We start from the raw sequence: 24,094 nt of genomic DNA on the forward strand, positions 1-24,094 counted from the left end.
TGAAAACTTTTGGATTTTATATACATATCAATTTTTTTCTCAACTACTGCAAAAGAATCCACAATATGTTTGTCAATGTTTTCAGTCGCAAAAAAATTGTTCAAAATATTTACAGCTGCTTTTGCAGCAGAAATGGACCCAAGATTTTTTGTTTGATTTATAAACTAGAGAGAGTTTCTTCACATTCTTAAAGCACCTGGGTTTATTCGATTTTCCAATAACCATCAACTTTCGTTTTTCAGAGCCAGTCATGTTAGCACAAATAAGTGGTTATCCGTGTGTTGGAGTGTTTTCCGCTGACACATTTTTCACCTTTTAACTTCAATGTTTGATTTGGAGTCAGCTTATAAAATAAGCCTGCTTCGTCGGCGTTAAAAATATCCTTTTCGTCGTAATCTTGAATGATGTCCGGCCACACATTTTGCATCCAATCCTTCACATCAGAAGAGCACACACTTGCAGCTTCACCCACAACTTTTCCACTCATTATGTTGTGCCGTTTCTTGAATCTATCCAACCACCCGTTAGAACAGACAAACCCTTTTTCATTAAAATGATCGGCAAATTCATTTGCCTTTGCCTGCGGAATGGCTCCCGTTATCGGTACATTTCTGTTCCTCTGCAGATTGAACCACTTAAATAACGCTTCGTCTACATTTTCCCTTACTGCTTTCCACATTTTTTTACAGTCGTTTATGTTTGTTTCATAGGCAGAAACAATTGCATCACCATTCTGCCAAATAGTGGCTACAGTAGATTTTGAGAGCGAAAATTTTTTGCAAAGTGAGGATTAGGTTTCGCCACTTTCTAATTTGCGAATTAATTGCACATTTTCTTCAACAGAAAATGCTTTGCCTTTATTTCGCCTGGCCATGATGATTTCTACCTAGTTCACACGATTATCCGCAGTGGAAATTAAACTAAAAATCAGAGCAAACGCACGAGTGACCAATAATCTCGTCCTCTGACTAAAACCAGTTGAGAAAATTGAGCGAGCTTGAAAACCGGCTCGCCCCCCCCCCCCCTCCTGAAGAAGCAGCTGCCCTTGCAAGGAACAATAAATGAGGAATGTGGTTTGGACTAGAGATTTCCTAGAAAAAGCGCTGAGAATTGTAGAAGATGGAGTTTGCTGAGAGAACAATTGCTAATGAATTTCATTGGGGCATGTGCAAAGAAGAACTTGAAAAATCAGACATTTTAGGATCGTTATAGCCGATTTTTTCGTGTTTCTGGATCGTTATAAGCATATGGAATTGTATTAATGACATAGGGCTTCGGTTCGGACCAATTAAAAGGTTCGCTACGACCGGGAGATCGCTATATCCCGGGTTCGCTATAGAGGGATTTGACTGTATATATATATATATATATACAGAGAGAGAGGAAAGAGTTAGTTTACTTTCAAAATTCTAAAGTTCCAGTAAGTTCTGTTTTTCTAATGTTCAAAATATGTAGGTTTTTTGTATGTCTAACTGGAATTTGTTTTTCTACACTGCAAACCTAAAACTGCTGATATCATGAATCGCTCCACCAAAACTTCCCCACACCGCCAAGCACCTCAGGAGTTTTCTTTTGGTTATCACTAATTCACAGATATTTTTGATTAATGTTTTTATAAAACCATGAACATTTTCCATAAGCCATTTTATGGTTAATAACACTATGATGAGGTTTTACTTGCTTTATAGTAACATTCAGTACACTAAACCAAAAACAAGTTCTCCCAAGTTTTTCTAAGAACAACTGCAATAAGTTTTTTTTTTTGCAATCAGGACATTAAAGTTCAACTACAAGCACAGAAAATAAATATAATTGAAAAAAAAATATAGTTACAAGCCTATTGAGTATACCAAGGGCATTACCGAGGAGAGGTAAAAAGAGTGGCCAGCCCTAAGCCTCATTTTCACAGGTCCAGAGTTGTTTTATGCCATAACTTAGATGAATAAACAATTGTATATATATAATGAAATCCCGTTGCAACAAAATATCCGTTACAGCGAACAAAACGTTCAGTCTCGTTTTAAAACACATAATGAAAATGTACAAAAAATCTTGTTTTAACAAAGCAATTTTTTTCAAAAATTCGTTAGCAATGAAATGTTTTTCTCAACTTCAGTTAGAATATTTTTTCATGCTGTTTCAGAAACTAAAAAATGACTTTCACAAGTCGTCATGTAAGAATTCCTTTCGTACTTTTGGAACAGAACCATTCAAGGTGGAAATCCGTTCATGTTGAAATGTAAGTTCATGTGCGACAACAAAAGCCAGTGTCTAGCCAAGCGCAGTCGATTTCTGCGCACTAAACGTAAAGCACCTTGCAAATTCGAAAGGGCTAGTGTCAACTTTTCATGTGGTGTAAGTGCTGTTCACAAATTAGAATCTTTTATAATGTCCTCTGGGACCAAATCTCTCATACAAAATAACACATTTCATGAAGATAACCAATGAATGAGTTCAGTGCTCCATATGTTTTTCTTTGTTTTTTCAGAATAAATAATGTGTTTACTTATATTTTAGACCGTTAGTAACGGTAAATGTTACAGATTTAATTATATTAACGTGCAGATTTGCAAAATTAACACTTTTTATAAAAAATATAAAAAAAATTTCCAGTCCCTTGGAGTTCCTTGTAACCGGATTTCACTGTATACATAATAAATTTCGATAAGAATGAATTTTCATTATCTGACACTCTGCCGAGTACAGTGGGGGAGAGGGGGGAGCACATGATACGCTACACAGACCTGGTAGAGAAAGAATGTCACTCCTAGTAAACTTTTGGGATTTTTTGAGACAAAAAATTAAAACTTCATCAATTTTGTTAAAATTAATGACTTTTAGGAACCATTTTTGAAAATAGAGCACTTTTAGTGACTAAGCAGGAAAAAAAGTGACTACTAATGTAAAAAGTGATCGAGTGAGAAGTCTACCTTTAAACTACAAACAACTGTTTCAAATACTCTATTTAAAGTACAAGTTTTGCAAAAAAAAAAGAAAGAAAAAAGAAAACACATATTTCAAGAAGTGAGTTTATCTCTTTAACGCTTCGTAATTTATTTTTTTTACAACTTGCGCTATAAATGCATAGCTAATTTTATAGAAATACAAAATACTTAAATAAAGTTTAAAAAGCAAGAATTTTTGAAAATAAAATGATCATTGCTGTGGAATTTAGTAAATCAGAATTATGTAACAAAAATAGCTCTTAGGCAAAAGTAAAAACTGGGTCAGCAAAAGAGGAATATCAGCAGTTATACAGATTTATTTTCTGATATACTGTAGTAAGTTACTTTACCTTTATCTAAATGCTTAGTAGAAGCTGATGTGTATTTCAGAAGCAAAGTCATCCATTGCTGCCGAGTATGATAGGGTCGTTGAAAATTTGTAAGTTGAAGTTCTAAAAGAAATTAATTTAATTATTTTCCCAGAAATGTTTTTTTATTTGTATTTTATTTCATTTCTATCTTAACTAACTTAAATTCTAAAACACTGGAAGATTTGGTAAACCAAAACAAGCTTCATACATAAAAAAAAATTAAATATATTTAAGATTATGAACAGCACAATACCCTCAATATTAGGGATGCATTGGATATCCGGCAACTATACAGTACTATCTGCCTATCCAGCTGATTTTTAACAATTGGGTATTTAATTCAGCCACGGCATTAAAAACCTGGTTCAAGTAGGAACTTTGGCAAAGATATCCGGTAACAATGTACAAAGAAAAATCTGTTCCAATACAGTAGTCTTTACTTATACAAGGGATGCATTTCATGATCCCTCCCATAAGTGAAAATTTTGCATTAGTAAATAGGGTATATGAATGACTTCTTGGAATGTATACATAATTACCTTAGACACACCCCATAAATTACTCAATATTCATATATTTCCATACTATCCATTACAATTTTCCTCATAAAGTAATGAATAAATAGTGCATTTCTAAAAGCCAGTGTTGTTTGACATAATATTGTTCAGTATTGTAAATACACAAAATTAATGATCAGCTGAGCGAGAGATAAATTACAGTAGCATATGTAAGGGAACATAAGGCAAATTGAAATAGCAGGGCAAAGTGAAATAGAGAAATACTTTCTCTGCTTTTAGAGCCACCTATCTGGTATAATTTCAACTATGTAGTACCATATGTAGTCAATACCAGTCAGGAAAAAAAGTACTGCTGAAGATTAAAGCATTTAGTAATACAAGCAATTTTTAAAATATGATACTCATATTGTAATATTTTGTTGTGAAACAAAAATTATTTTTGTTACTATAAAATGATAAAGCTATTGTTATTATTGTTTTAAATACTAATTGGGACCTCCTAATATGCAATGCAGTATTAATTTAGTCAATATTCAGCTTATTTGTATTTTAAATAAATTGTAGAATTAGTCAAGTACATACAGGGCAAAGTGAAATAGTTTGTTTCATTTGCTCACTCAATCATTTAATGTAAGTCACTTACATTTTCATTTATTAATTAATTCATTAACAACCCTTCCATTTAGTAATTCACTTATTTACTCATTCATTCATTAATTTTCTTATTGACTCATTCTTTTACTCGCTCATTTTTCTTCATATATTAAATTAATTTATTCATTGAATTATTCATTTATTGTTTCATTATCTTTGCATTTATTCATTCAACATTTTATTTACTGATTCTTTTGATCAGAAATATGTTTTATAATCAAATAGAAAATATATCATTAGAAAAATATTTTATTTTTCCCTTTGCCCCAAGAAAAAAAAATTTTAATTTTCCATTTTTTTTTTTTTTTAAGAGTCAAATTTACTGCCAAAAATATAAAATATTGTTTCAAAACAAGTTTAATTTATAATACAATGTTTTATGTACTGTAATATTCAAATCAAATTTAAGATTTTTTCATTTTGAAAAAACTCAGTCATGTTAACCATTTCACTTGGCCCCACATTTCCCTACAATATGCAGAAATAATAACAAAGTGCGGCAATTAATAATAATAAGACTCTACTATACAGCAATAATTATTATAACTGAAGGATTAAGATGATAATTTGGGCAGTAGAGCTGATCAGATTGAAATAAATGTTCTGTGCATCAAGCAGTTGGCCGAGGAAAAAAAAGAATGATTGTGCATTGGTCAGTTGAACAACTGCTTGCTGTGAAGATTTTCTAGGTACATCAAACTTATTTATCATGAAGGATGTTATTCAGGCCTAGACTTGCCATAGACTTGACTAGGAAGTTTCCCGGTGTGCTCTCTCAAAAGGCGCTCTTCTGTTGTTTTCTTATTTTCAGAAAAATGTTTTGCAATACTGGCACAGCCAGAAATACCTTCCGGAGGGGGTTTTTTGATCAAAAATACCTTCTGAAGGGGATTTTTTTGATTAAAAATAACTTCTGAAGGGGGTTCCTTCATTAACACCACCCTTTCATATGCATATACTGTATTAGAATTTGCATCAATGTCAAATGCCCCTCCCAGAGTCCCCCCCCAATGGCTCTGGGAGGGGGGGGGTGTTTTCATGCCCCCCTTACTGCAGTACTGTTTAGCAATATGGAAATAAATTGTGTGAAAGAAAAAAATGCTTTTGAATGTAAATGTTTTCATACTCAGCTCTCTATCTTCTTATATAAAATGTTTGATTTCACCATTATAAAGGCAATTGGGCCTCCTTCTGTTTCGTAAACAGTCTGCTCTGTTCTCCACTGGCTTATCTTTGTGCTATTTATGGTCATGCTTCAACTCTGAGAATAGAAACAGACCCACTATGTCTCCCTGCATAAAAATGTCAAATCCATGGAAAGATTATGCAAAATTTTGAAAATAAGTGAGTTTGCTTTCCTGTGTGTGTGTGTGTACAAAAATGGTAAAAGTGTAGTTCATACAGCAGTCAGTTCCAAAATACACCATTAAATTCAATTTGTACACAATTGTTCTTTTTATTTTAAAATTGCACTTGATTTCAGATAAAAAATAAGTAAAATGTACAAAAAGAATGCAAAAGGAAAGTAAAACACTTACCTAGCATTGGAGAAACAAGCCACAAAGAAAAAACATCTCTTGCACTTGCTGGTAAAGATAAATCTTGATCATCTTGTAAGATCAATTCCATAAGTTCCTGAACTGTAGCTTGAGGAGGATTTTCTGATTCAACGCAAAGAACCACTTTATTCATTAATAATATACAAATGTCCTCTTCTGAAAGACAGTTTAAAGAAAAATAATTAATAAAATTGTTTTTATCCCTTTATTTTTCTTTAAATAAAGGAAAAATTAACAATAAGATTTATCAAAAGGAGCAAACTTGAATATATGTCAATAAATTCATTACCATTATGACAGTAAAATTAAATTTGTTGGTATCATGGGTTTTTTTTAGTAGAATAGGTATTCCAGGAATCTTTTCATAACAGAAGAAAAAATTAATACTTCTTTTACCTTAAAAAGTTGATAAAAATTGTCAACAATTTTCGAAACAATAATTATCTATCAGAATAATTTCACATTTTGTATTTGTATACCATAGAGTAGACATGTGGTAAAGATAGCACAGGACTGCTTTCCTACCCACTAACAAAAAGCAGGTTATGGCCTAATGGTCACATGACAATATCGCTCTTCCCACTTTTAATATAATTAGGGTACTATCTCACTATCTGTCATTTTCTTGACAAGAAATGCAAAGCTATGCCTCACTTATACTACAGTGAAATTTCGTTACAACGAATACCAGAAATTTCCGTTTCAATGAACTACATTTTCGGTCCCAATATAACTGCCATTTCATTATTTGAATTCCATTACAATGAAATTCTCATTACAACGAACAAAATTTGTGGTCCCTTTGAAGTTTGTTGCAACGAGATTTCACTGTAGTATGATTAAACTGATCTAATGTGATGATCAGCAATGAATTATTGTGACAAGGAAAATGCAAAGATCTGCCTCGTAACGACGCAACAACAAAAAAAGTATCAGATCGTTGTGAAGCATTTAGTGTGATTCCTGAAAAAAAATCATTCTTTTACTAGAGTATTTTCTCTGCTCAAAGTTGTGTTTAACAGCTACTCTTTATAATCTTTCTTTTCATTTTTTTCACATCTTTCATAGGATATTCTGAACTATGCTCGAATTAACAGCAAAAAAAAAAAAAAAAATGTCACATTAAGAGCTACTCTTTATGTTCTTTTTTTTTTTCCATTTCTTTTTTGGAGGGATTCTGAAATGTGCTTACATCAACAGCAAAAAAAATTTTAAATGATGCGTTGCAGTAATCCATGTAGTTACTCATGAAGTTTTATAAAAAGATTTTTTTTTCTTGTTAATCTTATTCTTCTAGTCTGAATTTCACAAAAAGATTTGTCTGTATATATATTTTGCCCAAAGCATTTTTAAAGATTCCAGCAAAAAACTACATACTTTTAATGGATTTTTGAGGTCTTGGATTAGATTCTCTACGCCATTCAGTTGGAGTATTCGGAAGGTAGCATGTCTGTGTAGGTTGTGAAGGTAATGGATGCCTTGGAATATATTCAGGATGAATTGTCCTGTAACCAACTGGATATGCTCGGGGTAACTCCCATTCAGGAACTCTATCATCATTTATCTGCAATGGACCTGAAAATAAAATCAAAACATGTTGCACTCTGTAGCAGAACATTTTAATTTTAGAGTAAAATTGAAATACAAATAAAATACTAGGGCTCGACCGATGGCATTTTTTGGACGATGGGCCGATGCCGATTGTTGGCCGATTGTTCAGAGACGGCCGATGGCCGATTGCTGATTGTTTTCCTCCAAATGGCCGATTGCCGATGGCCGATGCTGTTGGCCGATGGCAAAAAAAAAAGAATCAAACAGAAATAAATTGATAAGATTGTCAGGGATTTAAAGGATCATTGATTCATTTCATTTTACTTCCTTTCTACGAATAAGGAATTAAAATCCCTCCCCCCCCCCCAAAAAAAATCAGATTTCGATCTAAATTTTTATTTTATGATCATCCAATTTAAACTTCACAAGTTTTTTCGGCGCATATGTACATGCATATGTACCTAAGAACATATAGATGACCGAAATATCCATTTTGAAAGCCTCCTTAATTAATTATCGCAAATTCTCTTGTGATGTCTTCATGGGCGTAAACTTACGTCACTCGAAAAGTTATGAAATAGTAAGTTGAAAACTCATACGTACGTAGTAGTATGATCTAAAAGTTCGAGGACAAGTTGCATAAAAATTTACCGTGAATAGTTCACATTGCCGAAGTACATCTATCTACAAAATAGTCACCTTGAACGACTATGCACTTCTGCCAACGTTCGTATAGCTTTTAGAAGGATTCCTGGAAGACATTTATCGCAACCTCCTGTAAGGCCTCTTGCGCTGCTGCTTTAACTTCATCGTTTGGAAAAAGGCGACTTCCATGTTGAGGATGCACGGTTCGATTGGTCAATACTCTGATATGACAAACAAATAACATAACGTTTCGTCGGACTTAGCTCCGTGTGACTTTTACCTGTTCCCAGCAAAAAAACATTTGCATAGATGCTGCTTTCTTCCGTCAGGAGAAGATAAAGCTGTATCACAGAAGGAAGCAAAAAATGGCTGCCAGGAGTGTTTCCAAAAGTTATATGAACACTGGCAGAAGTACACAGTCCCTCAAGATGACCTTTTGAAGGTGGATGTGCTTCGGTTATGTGAACTATTCAGGGTAAGGTTTTATACAGCTGGCTCCCCGAACTTTTGGATCGTACTACGTACAATCTGTATAGGGTGTAGTTATGCTTCTCCTTTTTTGACTGCTGTATGATGAAAGACAAAGAACAACAGCCAAAAAAAAAAAAAAACAAAGAGACTGTTTAATAACCAATTGATTTTTTTTCAATTGAACAAATAACTAAGATTTCAGTAACATTGTAATAATGTATTGATTTAGGTAAACTAAACATAGTTAAAAAACATCAAATTATGTTGTTTAATCATTCAAAAAAAATAAGACTCACACTATGAAACCGTTAACAAATTACGCAATTAAAGTGGAAAGATTGCACGTAGACATTTTTTAGTCATCAAATTAAACAAAAAAGGTAACAGATAAATTACAATATTAAATCATAATAGGAATATTTTTATACTTATGAATAGAAAAGTTTGCATTTTTCATAAAATGTATAACTGACATAAATTTTGCGGAAAAAAGAAATAGCCATGAAAAGAGCGAGGTTCTTAAAACGTAGCTACAATAAACAAACTCAATATTTACACCAAGTTAATAACTGCGTACATATACTATACTTGATCTGATGTTTGTACACGTAATATTGAACAATTTGATTGTTTAATCTTTTATGAAGCACTACAAACAAGTTCAAATTAAAGTCTTCAATTTAACAATAATTTTCCGAAATTTAAAAAATTGCATAATAGAAAATCCTTGAAACTTTTCTATAACATATTATTAAACATATGATAAAAACAAAAATAACTTATTCATTGATTTTATAAAAATACATAAAAATAGTTACTTACAACAGAAAAAAAAATCGATCGCTACTAATGATGCAAAAAAGATGGCGCATTACAAAATATAGGTGAAACAAGTATAAGAAATAAACAAAATGACTTTTCTTGACCAAAATAAATAATCGCTAAATATTTAATAAATGCTTGAAACGACGAGGTAGGGTTAGGGGGGTCACTCTCTGATTTTGGAGTAACTCACAACGTTAAACTTCGGCCCCAACTTCGGCTTAATTTTTTTTAGTACAGAATCGCTACCACCAACGCCTCGGAAGAGTTTCTGAATCTACTCCAGCATTTCCGAAGAAAAAATTCATAAGTCCCTTTGCTTTCCGAATTATGTCACCATTCAAAACGTCTTTAATCAATTTCTTACATTAGTGCTCTAAATTCTTCCTAAACAATAGATAAAGCTTGAAAAAAAATCTCTAATTTTATGAATAGTGTTAGTTTTAAATTACTCAGAACTACAACTAGAGTTTAATTTCAGAAATTGAGGGAGTGGGAGGAGGGGCACGCAAGTGTTCTCGGAAATACAAAAAAATAGTCGTAAAAAATAGAGTTCAAAATAATCATAAACATTGAGCAAAAAAACCGTTTGAAAACTTGCACCCGAGTTTGTTTTGACGTGCAGTGGCAGATTTAAAATATAGCAAATGTTGCAATTGCGCGAGAGGCTCCATAACCATAGGGGCACCGTAGGAGTTACAAAAATGCTTATGATAAATGTTTTATAACCTCTGTGATAGAGAAATAGGGCCACAAAATGTATTTCGACGGGCCTCAAACTTGTAGCTCCGCCGAAGCGATACAGAAAATACTGCATTACTGTGGTTCATATTACAAACATCGAAAAATGAAAAATTACCGTCGGTTCAATGGGAATCTAACAAAAGGAAACAAAACTGGTTTCGCCATCTCATATTTGTTTCCATGATCTCCAATTCTGCAATATATCACCAAATGATCGTCAGTCTGAGACGCTATATTAGTTTTGCATTGAAATAAGTAATTAATAACCACAAAAAATCAGTTAATAGGCTTTTTAGAACACCCGATCGAAAATAAAAAGGGAAGTGCACTACTGTAACGTGCGCATATCCCACATGCGAAAATTTAGCCTTCTACAACTTACCATTTTTGAGTTATGACTTATAAAAGATATATACGTACATCCAGCCGCAAGAAACAACGCAATAATTAACTTGTTTAGTACCGGAATGCAGTATTAAAAACTTTTTCGGGGTTAACTAAAATAGAAATTCATACTGAAATTTAAGTAAACAATTTTGTTTGAAAACAATAACTCCCTTTACTTTGTACTAAAAAGTAAAACAACAAAGGTCCTTTTTTTTTTTCAAAACATCGGCCAATTCCATCGGCTTTTCGATGCTTTTAAGGCCGATGGGCCGATGTTTCCTGCAAGTTAGCATCGGCCGCCGATGCCGATGCTGATGGCTAAATTGTTGAACCATCGGCGCCGATGCATCGGTCGAGTCCTATAAAATACAAAAGTTAAAATAAGAAACAGGCTCTGGACTTGCCTAGAATTGATTCAGGGTGGCGACAGGAACTGTGAAAAAAAGTTCCCTGACTTTTCCCTGATTTCCCTGATTAAGTTCACCAAATTTCCCTGATTTACGTTACCAATGATAATGGTTTTCTTTCTTTGCCCTACTTGAAATCCATAGTATGTTTGTATAAAATGCAGTATTTTAAACGTTTTAAGTTGTGTAAAGTTGTTGAACTAAAGGTATATTTTAAAAAAATGCTACTTTTTTAATAAAATGGTTAAAAAAAAAACATATCAAGTTATTTTTTGGGGGAAAAAAACCTACAAAATAGTATATTACATTTTTCGACAATGGAAAGATTATAGAGAATTAAAAAAAAAAAAAATACTTTACTTCCAGAAACCACTTAGCATAAGAATTTTAAGAAACTATTAAAATCAATCTTAAAAACATATGTGTATTTATGATAGAACTAAAAAGTAATTGAAATTATTTTGAACTAAATTTTCAAACAGTATAATAATTGTTGCAAGAATGACAAGCAAAAGTGAAATAATAGAAGTAATGTAGTTATTCTTATATAACTAATTGACATATTTATGCAAAACAGATGAAACCATTTGACATCCATTCATATGGAGCTTTTCACTAATCAAGAACATATATTTTAATGAATGAATACAGCATTTTAACAATAAAAAATAAAGGTATTCACTTAAGTTACTTAGTTAACTCTATTTCAAATGATTTCAGTATGTAATGAAAAAAAAATCTTACATCGCTTTTGTAACAAACTTTGAAATGCAAGGGGGAAAAAAAGAAATAAAAAAGCAATTAGTTAATTTCAAAATATATAAAAGAAGAATACAACTTGGTTATAAAATAAAAGAATCACTGAAGTCCAAAGAAAAGAAAACCTTTATAATTGCGGTGATAACAAATAATATAACGGCAAAAAACAAAGTTTTTTTTTATTGAAAGTTCAATTTTATCAATCAAATTAAAAACAGGAAGAAGTAATAATTTTTAAGCTTTTATAATATTAATTCAAAAACCAAAGATTTCTTCTTGAAATTCTGATTACAGTATGCTAATTACTTCGAGACAATGGAATAAAGGCAAAGGAGCTAAGGCATTAATGAAGGCTTCATCTTTGCCTGTATGGTTGTTTATTTTACGTAGCATTGAAAGCGTAAAAGGAAATTTTAAGCTAGGTAAAATAAACAACCTAACAGACACAGAAACAATCTTAGGAAGTTCATCCTGTGAGGAATAAGTAAGATTCAATACTTTGACATTGAAGAAAAAAAATGCACAAATATGCGGCAGTGCATAATCACACCTCATTAATTTTACTTTTTTTTGAGCAGATAATTGGGGGAAAATGCGTAGGGAATTAAAATACTTAATTTTGTAAAGCAAAAAAAAAATTTTTTTCCTTCATAAAATCAATTTTCCCTGATTTTTTGTTATTTTTTCAAAATTCCCTGATATTTCCCTGACTTTTCCCTGATTAATAAAGTTCCCTGACTTTTCCCTGATCTCCCTGATTTCCCTGATCTGTCGCCACCCTGTGATTCTCTCTCTAAATCAAGAATCTTCTTAAAACTATTTACCCCAGTGGCCTTGCGAAGGGAGAGTTTTGGGGGTACGCCTCCCTCTTTTCCCTCCCTAGAAGCCCTTGGTTTTAACATCTTATCTTATTATACTTATTACATTTTATACATTTTATCTTATTTATCAGTAGTTTATACACTTGTAAGGACTGTTCTGATCAAAAAATAATAATAATAAATAAAACCCTTCAGAAGGTAATTCTGACTGCGCTAGTGATTAACTCCCTAGCATATATAACCTGTTGCTTCCAGTAAACTATTCTGAATACGTACAAATCTCTTTGTAGTAATGTCTCCCAAATCAAAGAATCTATATATATAAAAATGGATGTATGTTTGTGGGTGTGTGGGTATGTGTGTATGTTCCTTATACAAATCCACATTTTTCGTCGGATTTCTTCCAAATTTGGCACAAAGGTAAATTGTTGCTCAGGAATTCATATAGGCGGGGTTTTGGTATTTTAAAAAGACCCAAAGAGGTCTAATTTCATATTTTGAGTCATAAAACTCTCTTTTCTGCACGAACGAATTTTTGTATAGTTATGAATTTAGTCTAAATGAAAAACCCGTAAAAAACTGCCCTAGATAAAGTTTCTTCAAAGATTAACTTTAATCGTGAAATTTGTGAACCTTGGTTCAAAGCAAATGAAAACGGTTATCAACATATTACCACCAGGAGCTATTTTAAATGCAATCAACACAAAACGTATCCTGAACACTGGCCGTCAATGCCGTTTAGCGATGAGCAATAAAGCATGTTTGGCGAGAAAGCCGTAGGTATAAAAAATGATGCTGTACATCGTTTCTTAAACTGCGACCTACGAAGCCCCAGGGGTTCATTGACGCTGCTCATGTTGCTACATAATTTGAATGCTACCGTTAAATCATAAGTTTTAAATATTGTTTAATTATAAAATCCAAAACAGTAAGGGTTGCGTGTAATTTTTGATCAGTGTTTTTCCCGTTAATAGCAGAGAAAATACGAACAGGAGTAAGGTAATAATATTGCATTTAATATTGACGTACAATCTTCAACTGTTTCAGCATTAGACTACTTTTATTAAAACTACATCTATTTCATCCTTGCAGTAAAAATTTAACTTAATATTCTATGATCCTTATGACCTTATGAAACCAATTTGCAATATGTAAATTTTCTTTATACTATTCCTTGATCTACATAGAATCTTTAAGTAATTCGGTTCAACTATAACCGATAACCTAATTCGGTTTAATAGAAGTCGCTTCAGGCTGTCAAAGAAAAGGGGTAAAAGTACTTATAAAGCAAATAAATTGCAAAATAATCATAGTAATGCACAATAGCGCATTCGGAATTGATCTTTCAAAGGGGAGGGATGTAGTCAAGGCTTTCTTTACATGTATCTATAAATATAAAAATGGATGTATGTTTGTGTGTGGGGGGGATGTATGTTCCTTATACAAATCCAGTTTTAGTCGGATTTCTTCCAAATTTGGCACAGAGGTAAATTATTGCTCAAGACTTCATATAGGCTGGTTTTTGGAATTTAAAAAAGATCCTAAGAGATTAAAGTTTACATTTTTAATCATAAAAAGGCTGTTTTCGACATGACGAATTTTCATATTATTATGAGTTTGGTCTGAATGAAAAGCCTGTAAAAAATGCCCTAAATGAAGTCTCTTCAAAGATTAACTGTAATCGTTAAGTTTGTGAACCTTGGTTCAAAGCAAATGAAAATGCTCAGCAACATATTACCACCAGGAGATATTTTAAATGCAATCAACACAAAAAGTATACTTAACATTGGCCGTAAAATCGATTAGCAACAAGCGTAAAACATGTTGGCAAGAAAGCTGAACGGAAAAGAAATGCTGTACGCGTTTTTTGAATAGCCTCCTGCAAAGCAGGAATCATTGCGGTTTCCGACGGTTCTACTTGCTTTGGTATTTCCATAGCAGTAATGGTAAAGCGAAAATATGGGTCAGTATTCTCCATATGAACAGCCCAGAAAATACGAAAATTAATTCGGTATCAATAATTCATTCATTATCCACGTATAAGCTTCAACAATTTAATGTTGGATGGTCCTTTAAACCAATATGCATATATTCTTTATACTATTCCATGATTTACGTCGGATCTTTACATAATTCGGTTCAACTAAGTTTAATCGCTGAAGTCTCACAAAGAACAGGGGTAAAAAATACTAATTTCTCAAATAAACTACAAAATAATCATATTCGTGCTTAGTAGCGTATCTGGAATTTGTTTTTCAAGGGGGAGAGGGGATGGTCATGACGTTTCTTACATGCACATAAACTACCATACTAGGATTGCCAATGTGTGCTAAAATTAAAGGTTGTGCACCTTTTTTATCCGCAAAACCACACGGAAATATAATTTGGCGGAATTCATACAGTTTGGGAGGGTTGGAGTTTTAAGTTTGGAAAAAATGCGAATAAATGTTAATTTAAATTTAAACTGTTTTAAACTGCAAAAAATTGCTACGTTTTTTTATCTAAACAAATTTCTTTATTTGAAATTTTATATTACTTTAATGCTCGAGTAATAATACACCTGATGAAGCATCTTCGCCGACTAGCAATAATTTTTAATCTGTTAGCGGGTATGATGCATCTTTTGACACACAGAGATTACTATTTAAAGGCATGATGAAATATTACTCCACACTATGAAGTTTTTTCTTCATCGTGAAATAAGTTGAAAAAAGCTGCATTCCAATTAAAAAGCTAAGTTCGATAACTGCTATTGTAAACAATCGAAAATTATTGGAAGTTTGTATACAGTTTAAGTACAAACAAGACATTTATTTTTCAAAAAATTTCACGGCCTACAAATAATTAAAAAAAAAAATCTAACACGGATAGTGACCAAAATGCACACGCCTTTTTTTTTTCTCTATAGCGCAGTTTAATTGACGGTTTTTAAATAGTTCGTTCAATAACTTCACATCCACCTACTTCCATTTTTAATGTTTTACATACCTTAAAATAATGACTGTAATGTAGTCAGTGGACCCATTGCCACCTCTCACGACGATTGTATCCCTCTAAATTAAAGTTTTGATGCTTTCTACGGAATACTCTGTCTAAAGCAACAAAACTTAAATACGTGCTCTCTCTACCTGCATCAGTGTGAGATATCATGTATAACATTTACGGCAAGTATTAGGTTTTAAAAATTTGAACTAGAACTTAAATCTTGACAAATTTCAAATCGTACAAGACATTAATATTACTGTCTAACTATCATTTTTATCTACGAAAATAGAAATTTGACGTCAACATAAGAAAACAAAATGTAGCTGACGTGCGTCTTTTTAGGTAAGTTACACTTATCCAATTTTACTCTATGGCATTGCACTAAATCAACGTGGCAAGAGCGAGAAGACACATTTGGTAAAGTTTTTTTTTTTATACTAAGCAAACTTTTTTTGCGAAATGTGCTTGCCTGAAAACATACAAAATAACCAATGACTTGATACCTTCATTCTCAAAAACACCGACAAAAAATCCGTAAAACGGAGTGTTATCGTCTGTTAACAACACTGACTGAATTCTTTATTTTCTGTACGGTGGATTATTTTTTTAGCTTTTGGACATTGAGGATGATTTTAAATTAATCTGAAAATATTGGAACCATGTCCAAGAAGACTATTTTGTATATATTTGTGCCTAATAATAGGGATTGACTTTTATTTTTTGGTAAGCTCACGACTCTTTCTAAGGAAACATTCAATGATTTATTTCCGAATAAAATGTATGTGAAAAGTACTGTTGCATTTTTTGATGTATTGGGGAAAACAAAACCTACAATGGGGGCACAACGCTTTTCTTTCGAAGCATCACGTAAAAGGTTGTCCCACAAGATGTGCAAAAGACAATCATTTGTCTTTGCATTAAGACAATTTAAGTACCGCCTGTCTGATTTAACCTCAGACAACATACCAGTGGACACTACATAGCCCAAACAATATTTCCCATACTTTTTTGCTTTAAGTTAATGCTACTTTTTCTTCAAATGCTTGATTTTCTGTGTTATTTAAAGTGTTTTGAAGATCTGAGCCTAGAAAGCGTTATGAATGTATTTTTTTACGCTCATTTAGATAGAATTCATTCAATTGGTTATCCGAAAGATATGTTGCATTGAAAAGCCCCCGGGCAACGCCGGGTAGTAAGCTAGTAGCTCGATATTTGAAAAGCTTAAAACAATGAGCCTTGGATGTGATACGTATGCAGAAATTTAACCGATCTGTATTATCCACTTAATATGTGTAAATATAACATGAAATGGTTCAAGTCTGCATTGTAAGATTTTTTCAGACCAAGCAAGCAATAACATGATTTAATTTTACATGCTCTTCTGAATATTTTGAGGAAAAGCATAATGAAATCAAAGTTCAAAGCATGCACTACAATCTATTCAAAATAATTTTCCATCTTTAGTTAAATTATCTCAAAACTAAATTGGCTCTATCAAATATGCCAATTAGTTTATTTTGTTTAAATAGTGACAGCATTCATCAATACATAGGAAATATATCCTAAAGCCCAGTAATAGATTGAAGCTTATTTTTGAAGTATGAAATTATCATCTTCTCACCCTCTAATTTGATTCCTTTTTATTAAAAAAAAAAATCAGGCAAAATTTTAGAATGATATAACAATATTTAGAGGTAGTTCAACGATGGGGAAATTTTTAATGCACATTTATGTATACAACACATGATAATTTAATTAAATGATACCCCCCCCCCCCCATTGCAAAAATACATTTATTATTACTTCAAATTTTCATTTTAAGTCATATAAGGCATTACTAAAACTATAAATAGTACAATAAAAAAAAATCAGATGAGCCATTTTGTGTTGCAATCCAAGAATGTCTTAACTTCCGTAAACGTTGGTTACGTTGGCCCTAGAGTGATTCTTTGGCACAAATTGAGAAAAATATACAACATTCTCTGTAAACTTTCAAAAAGGAAATTTTAAACATATTTTGACAGCTTCCATTAGAGAGCAGTCTCAAAGACTCAGTAATGTATTTCAAGCAGTTTGATAGCTCTCCAGAAGAGTAACACTACTGGTATTGTGTTTCTTGTGCAACCATGTGTTTTTAAAACCTCTCAGACTTTTACATGTAGAAGCAATTCAGCTAAGAGTTTGTTAAGTACCTATTTATGAACACTATTCAATAATTTATGTAGTAGCATAGTTGTACTTCACATTTCAGTAAATGTTTTTATTTAAAATTTTCACAATTACGAGATATGTCCTCACTTAAAAATTACAACCTACTTTGGCCCAGCATAAAAACATGAAAAAAACCACCAGAGAGATTTGGAAAAGATAAGAAAAGCTAAAAGTAGAACTCTTAACAGAAAAAACCCACAAAAAAAACAGGAATTTTTTGCAACATATCAAGAGAGCAATTACAGACTCAACTTCACAAGGCTCAGTTACATGACTTTTGTTATGGAAGATGAACTAAAAGTTGCAGGAGGTATAGAAAATGTTGACCTAGTTGCATCTACCATTTCTTACAAATTTTGTTAAATTTGTTGGAAATTTTGTTATTGTAGACAATAACAAAATTTCCAACAGCAATAATGGAATGAGCTCAGGTTTCCAGGAACAGCTGTTTATGCGAGAGAAAAAGGAGCTAATGTTAAGAGCAAAAAAAAAAAAAATTAAACAAACCAAAAAGTTTTAAAAGGGACCGAAAATTTAAGATCCTTTGTTTTATGAATGGTATTATCTTAAAGAAATTATTAAACCTCAAAAACTGATGAAAAGAGGAATTTTCTTCATCAGTAATTTCTGAAACAATAACAAGGTATACACGCACATTTTTAAAAAAACTTTAATTTTCCTTAAAACAAATATGTGTGACTCAAACTTCTTGCAGAATGCATTTTTCTTTTAAATAAATAGTTTTCCCAATGAACAAACTTCGTTCTTTGGTACTAATTAGTTCTGCAATGGTTTTAAATAGGGAAAACTGCTTTGGGCCAAAGTAACCCAAGTGTAATGGGTAACATTGGCCCAAATGATAAACAATTAAAAATGCTAATAATACTTTGAAATAAATGTGTAAAAAAGGTTTCCAAAGCTTGGAAATATGAATAATTACAAAATTATTGAGAAAAAATGAGAAAATTTCCAAAATCTGGGCCAAAGTAGTCCATCTTTATGGAACTACAAATAAAATTTTCGAAATATATTTCTTTCAATTTAATTTTTAGAAATTATGTATATTTTGGATTACATTTGTGGTTTTTTTTTTTTTTTCTCGAATTATAAAGACTAGATTTAGTTCTTTGTGGCTTCAAATGATATAATTATTGGAATGCAGCTTGACTTAAAATTTGACATTTTTTATGTTTATTGTTAGGTATTTAAGTTATGATTAGAAGTATGTAAATATTCATCAATAAGACATACTTTTTAAGAAGCGAAACTCTGTATTTCTCTATTGTCAAGACAGGGAAAAAGTAACTCAGTAAAACCCAAGATGGGCAGACAGTTGAATGTGTTAATGCTTAAGCTCTGTATTCAAGACTTTAAGTTATCCCACATAGTTAAGAATTAACTTTGCACAATGAAATACATCTTGAATGGCTTTCTGGCAAGAAAGAGTTATTAAATTTTTTGTAGTGAATATCACTGAATTTCTTGAATCAGGGGTCTGGCCAGAGGATATTTGGGTCCGTTAACGGACCCTTCACGAAATTCCAATCAACCAAAACGGACCTTTCACAAAATCTCGATCAACCAAAACGGACCCTTCACAAAATTCTGATAAACAAGATCGGATCTTTCACAAATTGTTTATTGAAAGAGCAAATGTGAAAGCAAAATAACGCATATTTCTGTGTATAAACCGTTAATTTTTGGAACCTTTTCTGAAGTCAAATTAGAGGGATCAGCTTATACAAAATTGCCTAATTTTGCAAAAGAAAAAAAAAACGGCACTCCTGCAATGCTCCTGCAAACAATAAATAATTGCTACTGCCAAATAAATAGAATGCTTGTTGTTTGTTTTATCACAGCTAATTAGCAGCAGTGCTGCTGTAAGCTTTTCTGAAAAGGTGTTGGTAAGCACTTTTCTCCCTGCTCATGATTTAATAAACAATAATAATATATGCCTGCGAAATATGAACTTAAAACTGCAAAGGGATAGTAAGGGTGGGGGGAAAATATGGATCACTTCAGATAGGGTTACCAACTTCAAAATTATCACCACTTAGAGTCTGGCGTTGAACCTTTATAATGAATTGATTAGAAAAAATTCTCATCATTTTACCAGCTTGTCAATATTTGCATTGTTAAGGTGCGGTGCGATGTTTAACTGTTATTTTGGGAGAAAATTATATGAGTTTTGATTTTTCGATGCTAACAAGGATGATTAACAACTTTAGATAAACTCTTTTAATTACCTTTTTTTTTTGTTCTTTAGATGTCTACCCTTTGAAAAACGCAATCTTTTAACATCCGATATGAGAATTATATTTTGTTCTTTTTTCAAACTAACTTCGCTTTATTAGGATGCAAATAAATGAAAAGTCTTTTTATTTTTGTCAGAACTCTCATTTCAAGTTTTTAAAGCAAAATTCCAATATCTTTTATGAGGATAGATATAGATGGTTTATTTTTTATTTTTTTTATTTTTTGCTTCAACTGTATCCACAGATATTAATGAAATGTTTATGATAGGACTCTAAACTGCAATTTTAAAATAATTTTATCAAAAATATTTCTTTTACAAGCCGTTTTTATACTTTTGATGCCTTCACTTTAAGAATTGCAATCTCTTTGCATCTGCTATGGGATTCCAATTTTTCGAATTTTTGATGTTTATTGCGCTTTGTCAAGAGGTAAACAATTAAAATATCTTTTTATTTTTGTAAAAATCACGGAATTTATAAGTTTTAAACGAAATTCTGTGCTTTTTAAGAGTGTCTTGGGTCAAAAAGTTAAAAATGCTGACCCTTGTCTGAATTTTTTTTATTTATTTATTTTTTTTTTTGTTACAAATATTTTAAATACTATACAGAAATGTTTCTAGTATAATTTAACATAATGTAGAATGGTAGATAAATGTTGATACTTAAGAGAGCAATGCCCCCCCCCCCCTCACTAAATGTCCAGAACGATATAAAAAACACTCCAGAATGATATTCTCGACATAGAAGAGGAAAACACTTAACTTTAAGTTTAATTGATGCAGTTTGTGCCATCTCTAAATTCTAAAATTTCGTTTTATCTTTTTTTTTTTTTTTTTTTTTGCGAAATAATTTGATTTTTCACAAAATTAATTCATTTTTCACAAAATTATTTTAATTTTTCACAAAAAACGGACCCTGTGAAAAATCCTGGACAGACCCCTGTGAATGTAATTCAGAGGAATAAAGGGGGAAAGGAAAATTTTTAAGAAAAAAAGTTTAAAATATTTTGTTTTGTACCTGGTGCAGCAAGCTTTTGAAAATTAATATGGTGATATTAACCCCTTCCACAACCAGAAGCTAGATCCACCTAAATGGAAATGGTTGGGCAAGATGGTTCTCAAAAAGGGTTATAATTTTTAGTGATTCTCTCAATTGCTGAACATATAAACACTGAAACCTTGAATGAGAATAAAAATTCATTCTTAGAAAAATCTACTCCGTTTTTATTGTTTTCTCGAACAGTAAATCTACTCTTCATCATATGAGACAAAGTTTTATTTGCTCTTGTTGTAGATATACAGGAAGGTGATTAAAACTTCCTATGATATGCGTAAAAACATTCGGCAAAAATTAGGAAACGCTTGCGTGAAAAACCTTTGTGAGATAATTTCGAAAATAATCAATACAAATTAATAATGTTGTAAATTTTTCTTTAATAATTTTTTCACTGAACGGAGGGATACTTGTATGCCTCCACTACATGTTCCAACACATTTAATCCCATGTACTTTTTCATTTATTTACTCGATAAAAGAAATATATAACAGATTTAATAATGAAATTTGAATCATTTGATGTTTCTTTAATAATTTAAAAGAATTATGCTATAAAATAAAAATATATATATAACATTCATAATCTTTTGAATCACTGTCAGTCCTTCTTGTATCATCTGTTCAAGATTTAATTAAGTATTAGAATTTCCTATAGACAGCAGTACTGGCAGCTCATTACAGAGGTTTAGAATCGCAAGTTAGCCCGTTTAAACTCTGGGTCTTCATAGTGAAGCAAAACAACTTTGTGTGAAAGAATTTCAGCATTATTCTCTTGGAAGTCAACTAGGTATTTAACTTTGTGTATCCTCCATTCTTTATTTAAAAAGGAAAGAATTGTTTGTGTACAAAAAATTTTTTAATACCTAATTAAAACAATCACTTTTTTTTTAAGTAAATTCTAAATGGCATGTTGTGTTAACCCTAAATCAACACTATGTGCGTAGCAAAACATAAGTATTTGTATCCTCCATATATGAATCCTCTGTTACAGTACAGATGTAACGGAGGACATAAAATCAGAAATGGAGCATACAACTTTTTAAAAAAAATTCATTTTAAGAAAGATGTGTACATTTTAATCAGTTCAGATTGTGTTCCTCATACAATATGCAAGTTTATTTAAATGAAAAGTTTTAAAATAACATTTAAAATATATATTTACTATTCGTTACCCTCCGTTCAGGTCCAAAATTTTAGCTACAAAAAAAAGTTACAAAATAATCAATAAAGAATGACTATGTGAGAGTAAAAAGGTGCTTAAAGGAACAATATAAATTAACTTTTTAAAAATATTGAAGATTTTTTTTTTCATAAATTTCAACTTCAAAAACCTGTTTTTTGTATAAGGAAACAAACAGGAATATATGCTTTCATCCTGAAAATATAAGGGTGCAAAGGTCCGTGCTTAAGCACTGTAGCAGTCTCAAACTCAGCACCCTGAACTGCGTTACTAATATTTTTCTAATTGAAAGGATAATTTTCTTTGGTTTCCACCATACATTGATTATTCCAATGAGAAGGGAAACTAATTCTTAAATCCTTCGCTCTCAACAGAACAGTGTTGATTTATGCTTTTATTTACAATATTTACAATCCCAAACCCAAAACAAAACAAAAACAAAAAAGAACACATTTTAAAACATATTCCTCCGAAATTGAAAACAAGAGATGAGCATAAATATTCTTAATGTCTAAACGAAAGACTTGTAAACAGTGCTGTGAAAAGAACAATTGAAAAGTAATAAAAGATCACTCTTACCTGTAGAAGCAGGGCGAGGCGAATAGTGAAAAGCATGAGAAGGGTAATCAAATGTTGCTTCTCCACATCTCATGGCGGTTCCAACAATATTTGAAACTTAATAAACATACAAAACTTGTTTTTTAATGGTCACCAATACGTTTTCATTGCATAAAACTTTGTGACAATACCACAGGAAATAATTTCAGTAGAGAAATGTTCATGTTTTTTGAAAAGACAATCTATAACTTAACCAGCTAAGCTCAGAATATAATGGTTCAAAATTTGATTTACAAGCATTGATGCTCTCAAAAAAAGATATTATCTCGAAGCATCAGACAATTAATCGACTAAATATATATAAAATGCAAAACAATTCGAAGTTATGATAGAAAATGCTTCCGAATTTTGCGAGAAACGAGCTTTTATTTACATCTTTCATATGTCACGACCAAATTGAATGAAGTGTTGCCAGGTCAATTTTTTAAAACTTTGTATTACTCTTTTTGCAGCCGTTCGAATTAGCTTGTGCTCCGTTTTTGAGTGACCACTTCCACCGTCCTAGAATTTCGTTCGTTCTTTCTTTTTTGACGCTATACGTCATCAAAAGCATAATGTGTTGTATTAAATGTGGCACAACGTCCACGTCTTCCCATGATTTCCTGTTTGCCGCCATTTCTCTCCATTTTGTACACTTAATGTTCTTTTTTGCTTTGTAATTGCTATAGTGCCTAGAAAAAACTCTTTTTAGGCAGAACCATTGTTGTCTCTGTGCAACGATGCGTACATTTTGCGTTTGTTCGAATAGTGCAACCGGTTAACTCGGGCTCATCCGAGGCCTTCGAGATAGGAAGGCCATCCAACTAGCAAATGACGTCATCGTTCGTCGATCCACAATGATATTGGGAAGTGAGCACTTCGATTAGTATTTTAGTTTAATCAAACTATTTGGTTTATTTATTATTGTCTTCTATTATTTTAGTAGCATTAAAAGTTATACTTTTTCATTTGAAAACATAAAAAGGAACCGATAATCATACACTAAAAAATACACTGAGCTTAATTCATAGTATTTTACATAAAAACATTTATAAGTCTTACAAAGTATTCAAATAACTAAACACGATTTTATTTTACAATCATGTTAAAACGAAATGATAAATAAGCAGTTTTATTTTTCATTTGAATTCTTTTTT

General features: G+C 31.7%; 1 protein-coding gene across 1 annotated transcript in view; it reads right to left on the reverse strand.

The window, feature by feature from the left end:
- Window positions 1–22,992, reverse strand: part of LOC129231016 (FERM domain-containing protein 8-like) — a 55,179-nt gene extending 32,187 nt beyond the window's left edge. The window contains exons 1-4 of the mRNA XM_054865262.1: window positions 22,920–22,992; window positions 7,425–7,622; window positions 6,027–6,203; window positions 3,296–3,397 (exon numbers count right to left, since the gene is read on the reverse strand). Coding sequence (XP_054721237.1) covers window positions 3,296–3,397; window positions 6,027–6,203; window positions 7,425–7,622; window positions 22,920–22,992 — 550 coding nt within the window. The remainder of the gene's footprint in view (window positions 1–3,295; window positions 3,398–6,026; window positions 6,204–7,424; window positions 7,623–22,919) is intronic.
- Window positions 22,993–24,094: the final 1,102 nt, after the last annotated feature.

Source organism: Uloborus diversus, chromosome 10 (genome assembly GCF_026930045.1).
Source record: "Uloborus diversus isolate 005 chromosome 10, Udiv.v.3.1, whole genome shotgun sequence".
NCBI lineage: Eukaryota > Metazoa > Arthropoda > Arachnida > Araneae > Uloboridae > Uloborus > Uloborus diversus.